This window comes from Urocampus carinirostris, chromosome 3, assembly GCF_059441175.1.
Source record: "Urocampus carinirostris isolate Australia breed hairy pipefish chromosome 3, RoL_Ucar_1.0, whole genome shotgun sequence".
NCBI classification, from domain to species: domain Eukaryota; kingdom Metazoa; phylum Chordata; class Actinopteri; order Syngnathiformes; family Syngnathidae; genus Urocampus; species Urocampus carinirostris.
This window is the reverse complement of record NC_142351.1, coordinates 5,836,440-5,847,112: the sequence shown is the minus strand read 5'-3', so window position 1 is coordinate 5,847,112 and position 10,673 is coordinate 5,836,440. Positions and strand designations below refer to the sequence as shown.

General features: G+C 37.8%; 1 protein-coding gene across 4 annotated transcripts in view; it reads left to right on the top strand.

Moving 5' to 3' along the window:
- atp11a (ATPase phospholipid transporting 11A) overlaps nucleotides 1–9,392 on the top strand; it is a 135,162-nt gene extending 125,770 nt beyond the window's left edge. For 2 of the 4 annotated variants that reach the window (XM_088330480.1, XM_088330479.1), the window contains one exon: nucleotides 3,520–4,090. In XM_088330480.1, coding sequence (XP_088186606.1) covers nucleotides 3,520–3,801 — 282 coding nt within the window. In that variant the 3' untranslated portion in view covers nucleotides 3,802–4,090. Of the gene's footprint in view, nucleotides 1–3,519; nucleotides 4,091–6,468; nucleotides 6,532–9,129 lie in introns of those variants that run through there. The other 2 variants (XM_088330481.1, XM_088330482.1) reach the window with 2 other exon arrangements.
- The last annotated feature ends 1,281 nt before the right edge of the window (nucleotides 9,393–10,673 follow it).

Here is a 10,673-nt window from a genome sequence, read left to right as displayed (position 1 = left end):
GGACGTTGCATATTGTGCTAAAATGCTAATTTCCCTTATAGAGATCAAAGCCAGCAGAGAAGCTTACCACGTGTTGTGAGTCATCATTTGATTCATATTTAGTTTCTTTTGTCTTTTATTAGCAGAATTGGTATTGGAGTAATCCAAAAGTAATTGAAATTATCCAGTTTTGCCGCGACGTTGCATATTGTGCTAAAATGCTAATTCCCCTTATCGAGATCAAAGCCAGCAGAGAATCTTACCACATGTTGTGAGTCATCATTTGATTCATGTTTAGTTTATTTTGTCTTTTATTAGCATATTTGGTATTGGAGTCATCCCAAAAGTCATTGAAAGTAATCCAGTTAAAGTAACCCTACCCAACCCTGGAGATCAAAGAGATCAAAGCCAGGAGAGAAGGCTTACCACGTGCTGTGAGTCATCATTTGATTCATATTTAGTTTATTTTGTCTTTTATTAGCATATTTGGTATTGGAGCAATCCAAAAGTAATGGAAATTAATCCAGTTTTTGCCGGACGTTGCATATTGTGCTAAAATGCTAATTCCCCTTATAGAGATCAAAGCCAGCAGAGAATCTTACCACATGTTGTGAGTCATCATTTGATTCCTATTTAGTTTCTTTTGTCTTTTATTAGCATATTTGGTATTGGAGTCATCCAAAAGTCATTGAAAGTAATCCAGTTAAAGTAACCCTACCCAACCCTGGAGATCAAAGAGATCAAAGCCAGGAGAGAAGGCTTACCACGTGCTGTGAGTCATCATTTGATTCATATTTAGTTTATTTTGTCTTTTATTAGCATATTTGGTATTGGAGCAATCCAAAAGTAATGGAAATTAATCCAGTTTTGCCGGACGTTGCATATTGTGCTAAAATGCTAATTCCCCTTATAGAGATCAAAGCCAGCAGAGAATCTTACCACATGTTGTGAGTCATCATTTGATTCCTATTTAGTTTCTTTTGTCTTTTATTAGCATATTTGGTATTGGAGTCATCCAAAAGTCATTGAAAGTAATCCAGTTAAAGTAACCCTACCCAACCCTGGAGATCAAAGAGATCAAAGCCAGGAGAGAAGGCTTACCACGTGCTGTGAGTCATCATTTGATTCATATTTAGTTTATTTTGTCTTTTATTAGCATATTTGGTATTGGAGCAATCCAAAAGTAATGGAAATTAATCCAGTTTTGCCGGACGTTGCATATTGTGCTAAAATGCTAATTCCCCTTATCGAGATCAAAGCCAGCAGAGAATCTTACCACATGTTGTGAGTCATCATTTGATTCATGTTTAGTTTATTTTGTCTTTTATTAGCATATTTGGTATTGGAGTCATCCAAAAGTCATTGAAAGTAATCCAGTTAAAGTAACCCTACCCAACCCTGGAGATCAAAGAGATCAAAGCCAGGAGAGAAGGCTTACCACGTGCTGTGAGTCATCATTTGATTCATATTTAGTTTATTTTGTCTTTTATTAGCATATTTGGTATTGGAGCAATCCAAAAGTAATGGAAATTAATCCAGTTTTGCCGGACGTTGCATATTGTGCTAAAATGCTAATTCCCCTTATAGAGATCAAAGCCAGCAGAGAATCTTACCACATGTTGTGAGTCATCATTTGATTCATGTTTAGTTTATTTTGTCTTTTATTAGCATATTTGGTATTGGAGTCATCCAAAAGTCATTGAAAGTAATCCAGTTAAAGTAACCCTACCCAACCCTGGAGATCAAAGAGATCAAAGCCAGGAGAGAAGGCTTACCACGTGCTGTGAGTCATCATTTGATTCATATTTAGTTTATTTTGTCTTTTATTAGCATATTTGGTATTGGAGCAATCCAAAGTAATGGAAATTAATCCAGTTTTGCCGGGACGTTGCATATTGTGCTAAAATGCTAATTCCCCTTATAGAGATCAAAGCCAGCAGAGAATCTTACCACATGTTGTGAGTCATCATTTGATTCCTATTTAGTTCTTTTGTCTTTTATTAGCATATTTGGTAATGGAGTCATCCAAAAGTCATTGAAATTAATCCAGTTTGCCGGACGTTGCATATTGTGCTAAGATGCTAATTCCCCTTATAGAGATCAAAGCCAGCTGAGGAGCTTACCACATGTTGTGAGTCATAATTGGATTCATATTTAGTTTCTTTTGTCTTTTATTAGCATATTTGGTATTGGAGTCATCCAAAAGTCATTAAAAGTAATCCAGTTAAAGTATTAAAGTAGACCCTAAAGCAGAGGTGTCAAACTCATTTTAAGAAAGTAAGAGACAGAACGAAATCCAATGATAAAGAGAAAGAAAGAGAGGAAAGAGAGAAGGGGAGAAAGAGAGGAGGGTAAAGCAAGAGAGAAAGGGAAAAGAGAGGGAAAATGAAAAAGGGAAGAGAGAGCAATATAAGGTAAAAAAGACCCAAAGAGAAAAAGAGAGACAATGAAAGTAAAAGAGAGAGGAATGGAGAAAGAGGAAAAAGTGAGGAGGAGAGAGAAAGAGTGAGAGCGCGCATGAGAAACAGAAGAGATAAAAAAGAGAAATAGTGAGAGGGGGGAAGAAAGAGAGAGAAACAAATAAATCCAAAGAGAACTAGAGAGGAGAGAAGGGGAGAAAGAGAGAAGGAGAGCAAGAGAGAAAACAGAGAAAAGGAAAAAGGAAGAGAGAGCAAAAGAAGGTAAAAAGACACAGAATGTGACAGAGGAACAAAGAAAGATAAAAAGAGGGACAGAGAGAGTAAAAGAGAGAGAGATAGAGAGTGAGAGAAAAGAGGAGGAAGAGAGAGAGAGAGAGAGTGAGTGAGAGAGAGAGAGAGAGACAGAGAGAGAGAGACAGAGAGAAATAAATTTAAGTACAGCATTTGTTCGAGGCACCTGGCTTTGGCAACATCAAGTGGACATATCTCAACCTGCAGCTCATTTTTCTCTTGTGCTTCTCTGAGCGTTTTCTCGCGGGCCGGATTCAATCCCTTAGCGGGCTCTATAAAGTGAAGTTTGACTTACTTTTGGAAGATGAGCTTCAAGAGTTAGGCGACGTCCTCCTCCGTGGTAGAAAGTGGCTGAAAAAAAGCGATCCAACCATTTTCTCAACCGCATCAAGCTTTCTTATTACACTTCATTTCAAAAGAAACGGCTCCCGTGATTTAGCCCGCGGGCCGCCTGTTTGACACCTGCGCTCTATAAAGTGAAGTTTGACTTATTTTTGGAAGATGAGCTTCAAGAGTTAGGCGACTTCCTCCTCCGTGGTAGAAAGTGGCTGAAAAAAAGCGATCCGACCGTTTTCTCAACCGCATCAAGCTTTCTTATTACACTTCATTACAAAAGAAACGGCTCCCGTGATTTAGCCCGCGGGCCGCCTGTTTGGCACCTGTGCTCTAGTGGAATTTTCAAGAACTGCAGTTTTTACATCCTGGCATTGTCTTTATCATGACGTCCCCACAAAATTCCGTACAACATCTCAGTTAGCGATGGGATGTTAGCATAACGCTTCCCTGGACTTTCATAATTTTTATATTTTTTATTTCAAATTCCGCACAGAACGCCGATAAACTCTACAGGGGTCATCTTTCGGAGTTCACCCCCCTGTCTTCTCTCAGTGCCGCTCCGGAGACCGGCGCTCACCGTCAAGGTCCCGGGATCCACAGGAGCAAGCCTCACCCGACAAGGTCTGAACCTTTCACCAAGAAAGCCATGTTGACTCGCTGGGAAAGACCACCAGACTATAGCACCTTCACGCCGCTGCTGGGATTCAAACTTGTCACTCCGGCCTCAAAGCGGGGCCAGACCCACTATGGTCCTGGACCAGATACTTTGCTCTGATTTTCCAAGCATTTCAAAAGAAAATTGATTCCGCTTCTACAGAACTTGTTGGGAATTAAATATCAAAATGTACCGTTTAAATTTGCCGTGGCGTGTCGGCTCCTCCCATGGGCGTGCCAAGGAAGCGTCCCGATGCCTGGGGTACTCAAAACAACACCACTCGACAAAATATTTTGCATTTGGAACAGCCTTACCTGTCATTGAACTTAAGCCTACTGCATTATGAGTCAATCGTATTAAATCCTTTATAGTCAATCGTATAAAATCCTTTATAGTCAAATGTATAAAATCCTTCAGACTGGAAGCCCCAAAGTCGAGCTAGGCTAATTTATTGATGTCACTGCACTGGAATAACAGAAGACGATGCTAACGTAGTAGCTGGTATGTTTAATAAAGGGGCACTGTGTAATATTTAAGCGCTATATTGTATAGTCCAACATTTTTCAAGCTGTTAGCTTTTTGTTGCTAGTTAGCCCAAGTTCAGTATGCATTTGTTAAATTCTTACGATGTCCTTACTATGTTATTACTGTATTAATAGTTAGAAGTGGGGTTAAATGGACTCAGTCAACCACGAATGATATCATTTTACTAGAAAATCACAATGACCGAGTACTGGTGAGTGATTTTCAGTTCATATCAGCGGGCACATTAGCTGTCCTTAAGGCAGGGCTTCTCAATAATAATAATATGATTCTTTCTTTCTTTATTTATTTATTTATTTCTTTATTTCTTTCTTTCTTTCTTTATCTCTTTCTTGCTTTCTTAGTCTCTTTCTTTCTTAGTCTTTTTCTCTCTATTTCTCCAGCTCTTTCTCTCTTTCTTGGGCTCTTTCTTTCTCTCTTTCTCTCTTTCTCTCTTTCTCTCTTTCTCTCTTTTTCTCTTTCTCTCTTTCTCTCTCTTTCTCTCTTTCTCTCTTTCTCTCTTTCTTTCTTTATCTCTTTATCTCTTTCTTTCTTCCTCTCTTTCTCTCTATTTCTCCAGCTCTTTCTCTCTATTTCTTGAGCTCTTTCTCTCTTTCTTTCTTTCTTTCTTTCTTTCTTTCTTTCTCTATCTTCCTCACGTTATTTCTTTCTTTCTTTCTTAGTCTCTTTCTTTATCTCTATTTCTCCAGTTCTTTTTCTCTTTCTTGAGCTCTTGCTTTCTTTCTTTCTTTTTTTATTTCTCTCTTTCTTTCTTTCTTTTTTATTTCTCTCTTTCTCTCTTTTCCCTTTTCTCTCTTTCTCTCTTTCTCTCTTTCTCTCTTTCTCTCTTTCTTTCTTTCTTTCTTTCTTAATCTTTTTCTTTTTTTCTTTCTTTCTTTCTTTATTTCTTTCTTTCTTTCTTTCTTTCTTTATCTCTTTCTTTCTTCCTTTCTTTCTCTCTATTTCTCCAGCTCTTTCTCTCTATTTCTTGAGCTCTTTCTCTTTCTTTCTTTCTTTCTTTCTTTCTTTCTTTCTTTCTTTCTTTCTTTCTCTCTTTCTCTCGTTATTTCTTTCTTTCTTTATCTCTTTCTTTATCTCTTTCTTTCTTTCTTGTCTCTTTCTTTATCTCTATTTCTCCAGTTCTTTTTCTCTTTCTTGAGCTCTTGCTTTCTTTCTTTCTTTATTTTTTTATTTCTCTCTTTCTTTCTTTCTTTATTTCTCTCTTTCTCTCTTTCTCTCTTTCTCTCTTTCTCTCTTTCTCTCTTTCTCTCTTTCTCTCTTTCTCTCTTTCTCTTCTCTCTTTCTCTCTTTTTCTCTTTCTCTCTTTCTCTCTTTCTCTCTTTCTCTCTTTCTCTCTTTCTCTCTCTTTCTCTCTTTCTTTCTTTCTTAATCGCTTTCTTTTTTCTTTCGCTCTTTCTTTCTTTCTTTCTATCTTTCTTTATATCTTTCTTTCCTTCTTTCTTTCTCTCTATTTCTTGAGCTCTTTCTATCTTTCTTTTTTTTTCTTTCTTTCTTTCTTTCTTTCTTTCTCTCTTTCTCTCTTTCTCTCTTCCTCTCTTTCTCTCTTTCTCTCTTTCTTAATCGCTTTCTTTTTTCTTTCTCTCTTTCTCTCTTTCTTTCTTTCTTTCTTTCTTTATCTCTTTCTTTCTTTCTCTCTATTTCTTGAGCTCTTTATATCTTTTTTTTTCTTTCTTTCTTTCTTTCTTTCTTTCTTTATCTCTTTATCTATTTATCTATCTCTTTCTTTCTTTCTCTCTATTTCTCCAGCTCTTACTTTCTAGTTTTCCAGCTCTTTCTCTTTCTTTTTTCTCTCTTTCTGTCTTTGTCTGTTTCTCTCTTTCTTTATTTCTTTCTTTCTCTCGCTTATCCTCTCTTTTTTCTTCTTTCTTCCACCTTCTATATGTCTCTTATGTATTTTTGCAAGTATTCAAACGCTTTTTGTTACTGAAAACTGTGTTTGGTACCACCAGGAGACACTTAATATTACACACTGTCCCTTTAAAAAAATGCACATGTCTATGATAAATCCTGTATTTTTTTTTCAATGAATGACGTTTTTTAACCACTAGGAGGCCCTAAATAATACGCACTGTCCCTTTAAGGGTTTGAAGAAAGTCAGCAAGCAAAGACGGACTAAGGGTTCAGGGTCTTAACACTATGACTGGGTTTTTCGGTTTCAATTTCGAGGCTGATCAACCTTTGGTTGTAGAGAGCGCCACCTTCTGTTGCCTTTCTTCATTCTTTTGTCCTCTTGTGTCTTTCTAGGACTAACTGGTCCTGCCTGCGTGCAAACACATTGTCCCGAAACACTTCGTAGGACACAGCAGTGTAAGATCGGTGTCTCCAGAGAACTGTGTTTTTCTAGAACCGTGTACGTTGCCAGCGTCTAGCATGGGGGTGTTAAACTCATTTGAACTCGGGGGGCCACACGATAGAACAAACATTCTGTCGGGGGCCGAACGAGTAGATTAAAGAGAAAGAAAAAGAGAGATAAATGAATAAGAGAAAGAGAGGGAGAAAAAAAGAGAGAGTGTTGGACAAGGAGAGAGAGAAAGGGATAAAGACAGAAAGAGAGAGGGAAAAAGAGAGAGGGAGAACATGAGAAACAAAAAAGATAAAAAGAGAAATAGTGAGAGAGGGGGAAAGAAAGAGAGGGAAAGAAAGAGATCCAGAGAGAAATAGAAAGAGAGAAGGAAATAAATGAGGAGACAAAGACAGAAGGGTAGAAAGAGAGAAAAAGAGACAAAGAGCGACAAAAAAAGAGAAAAAGAAACAGCGAGAGTGAAAGTGAGAGATAGAGTGAGAAAAGAAGGGAGGAAGAAAGAGAGAGAGAGAGAAAAAAAAAATAAGAGAAAGAGAGGGAGAAAAAAAGAGAGTGTTGGACAAGGAAAGATAGAAAGGGATGAAGACAGAGAGAGAGGGAGAAAGAGAGAGGGAGAGGGAAAAAGAGAGAGGGAGAACATGAGAAACAAAAAAGATAAAAAGAGAAATAGTGAGAGAGGGGGAAAGAAAGAGAGGGAAAGAAAGAGATCCAGAGAGAAATAGAAAGAGAGAAGGAAATAAATGAGGAGACAAAGACAGAAGGGTAGAAAGAGAGAAAAAGAGACAAAGAGCGACAAAAAAGAGAAAAAGAAACAGCGAGAGTGAAAGTGAGAGATAGAGTGAGAAAAGAAGGGAGGAAGAAAGAGAGAGAAAGAGAGAAAAAAAATAAGAGAAAGAGAGGGAGAAAAAAAGAGAGTGTTGGTCAAGGAAAGAGAGAAAGGGATGAAGACAGAGAGAGAGGGAGAAAGAGAAAGGGAGAGGGAAAAAGAGAGAGGGAGAACATGAGAAACAAAAATGATAAAAGAGAATTAGTGAGAGAGGGGAAAATAAAGAAAGAAAGAAAGAGATCCAGAGAGAAATAGAAAGAGAGAAAGAGAGAAGGAAATAAATGAGTAGACAAAGACAGAAGGGTAGAAAGAGAGGGATGGAGAAGAGAAAGAGAGAGAGAAAGAGTGAGAAAAGGAAAAAAGGAAGAGAGAGCAAAAGAAGGTAAAAAGACACACAGAGAGAAAAAGACAAAGACGAACAAGAAAAAAAAGCAACAGAGAGAGTGAAAGAGAGAGATAGAGTGAGAGAAGAAGGGAGGAAGAAAGAGAGAGAGAGAGAGAGAGAAATAAAGAGAGAGGGGGTGAGAGACAGAGAAAGAGAGAGGGAGAGAGAGAGAGAGAGAGAGAGAGAGTGAGAGAAGAAGGGAAGAAGAAAGAGAGAGAGAGAGAAAAAAAGAGAGGGAGAACATGAGAATCAAAAAGATAAAAAGAGAAATAGCGAGAGAGGGGGAAATAAAGAGAGAGCAAAAGAAGGTAAAAAGACACACACAGAGAGAAAGAGACAAAGAGGAACAAAAAAAGAAAAAGCAACAGAGAGAGTGAAAGCGAGAGATAGAGTGAGAGAAGAAGAGAGGAAGAAAGAGAGAGAGAGAGGAGGGATTGAATCCGGCCCACGAGACAACACTCAGAGAAGCGCAAGAGAAAAACAAGCTGCAAGTTGGTTGGTTGAAATGTCAACTTGATGTTGCCATAGCCAGGTGCCTCGAACAAAGACACTGTACTTGTATTTATTTCTCTCTCTCTTCTTTTTTCCACCCCTTTTCTCCCACTCTCTGTCTCTTTTTCTCTCTGTGTCTCTCTTTTTCTCTTCCTTTGTTGCTATTTGTCTCTTTCTCTCTCTTGTTCTTTTGCTCTAACTTCCTTTTTTCCTTTTTTCTCTTTTCTCTTTCTCTTTTCCTACCCTTCGCGCTTTCTTTTCTCTTTTCTCTCCTTCTGTCTTTCTATTTCTCTCTGGATTTCTTTCTTCCTCTCCCTTTCTTTTCCCCCTCTCTCACGACTTTTTATCTTTTGTTTCTCACGCTCTCTCCCTCTCTCTCGTTTTCTTTCTTTCTTCCGCCCTCTCTCCTTTTCCCTCCCTCTTTCTCTTATTTCTTTCTTTTGAATCTACTAGTCCGGCCCCCGACAGAATGTTTGTTCTATCGTGTGGCCCCCGAGTTCAAATGAGTTGGACACCCCTGTTTTACGGTATGCATTGTTCTACCTGTGTAGTGGACGTTAGAATAGCATGTAGGCATTTGATCTATCATCCTGTAGTTCTGACCCATTATCCCTAGCAGTGTTGCCTTTGATGTCCTAAACTCCAAAAACTGTACGTATCTACCTTGGTCATATCCCTCAAGAGGGGTGACCGACAGCAAGACAAACACGTACAGTAACAGAACCGGGACAAAAAGGTCCGGCAAACCCTAGTTATAAGGTCACTAAATGTGAGAGGATGTGGAAGTAAAGCGAGTGAGTGGAAGAAAGTGGAGGATGATGACTCAAAGGAAGGTTGATAATTCTCTCCTATATGTCTTCTCTCATGTCTTTCTATGTCTCCTTGCCGCTACCCTTTCAGTTGCCATGGCAATGATGGCGTCCAGGTTGTCCAGCTCAACTCACCACCACCTTCAGTTTGTCCCATTCTGACCTTCATGCTTGGTGAACAGAAACCGTTCTAGAGAACATCTGGCTCGGAGATCAAATAAGTGCCACTCTGATCCTTTCTGAATCTAAGGTGACATGTTATACCAGGGGTAGGAAACCTATGGCTCGGGAGCAATGTTCCCTGTCATTTTCCAGGGGTCTGAGCGTTCTCACAAAGTCGGTGAGCTACGCTTGTTTATTTTATCCTAGCTGTTACTTTTTTCTTTTTTGTTCTCTATTTCCTTTTTTTTCCTTTTGTTTTTTTCTTTTCTTTTTTATTCTGGCTTTTTTCTAAATTTTTCCTTTTTTTCTCTTCCTTTTGTTTCTTTATTTCTCAGCTTTTCACTACTTTTTCTTTTTTTTTTTCTTTTTTGTTCTATTCCCTCCTTCCTTTAAGTCATTTTGTGCATAATTGTATATATTTGGTCATGTTGGGATGAAAGAAGCAAAAACAACCTGAAGAGCCGTTTAGGACCCAAAAGAGCCTCTAGTGAGTCGAGCCAAAGAAGCCGGTTCCCGACAAACTCTACTAACTTTACTCAACTTCGAACTTTTTCTTCTTTTTTCCCCTGTTTTTTTCTACTTTTTTTCAAATTCCTTTAAAAAAAAATCTCATTGTGTTTATTTTTTTCTGAGCTGTTACTTTTTTATTTTTGTTCTCTATTTACTTTTTTCCTACATTTCTTTCTTTTCTTTTTTTCTGGCTTTTTTTTCTAAATTTGTCCTTCTTTTTTTCTCTTCCTTTTGTTTCTTTATTTCTCAGCTTTTCACTACTTTTTCATTTTGTTTTTTTTTTCCCATTTTGTTCAATTCCCCCCTTCCTTTAAGTCATTTTGTGCATAATTTTATATAATATTTGATCATGTTGGGATGAAAGAAGCAAATCAACCTGAAGAGCCGTTTAGGACCCGAAAGAGCCGGTTCCTTTTAGTGAGCCGAGCCGAAGAAGCCGGTTCTCGAAAAACTCTACTGACTTTACTCAACTTCGAACTTTTTCTTCTTTTTTCCCTTGTTTTTTTCTACTTTTTTTTCAAATTCCTTTAAAAAAAAAATCTCATTGTGTTTATTTTTTTCTGAGCTGTTACTTTTTTATTTTTGTTCTCTATTTACTTTTTTCCTACATTTCTTTCTTTTCTTTTTTTCTGGCTTTTTTTTCTAAATTTTTCCTTCTTTTTTTCTCTTCCTTTTGTTTCTTTATTTCTCAGCTTTTCACTACTTTTTCATTTTGTTTTTTTTTCCTATTTTGTTCAATTCCCCCCTTCCTTTAAGTCATTTTGTGCATAATTTTATATAATATTTGGTCATGTTGGGATGAAAGAAGCAAATCAACCTGAAGAGCCGTTTAGGACCCGAAAGAGCCGGTTCCTTTTAGTGAGCCGAGCCGAAGAAGCCGGTTCTCGAAAAACTCTACTGACTTTACTCAAATTTCATGGGAAAAAAAATGGCCTCAACACTCTTAACTGAAGGTGGAAGACT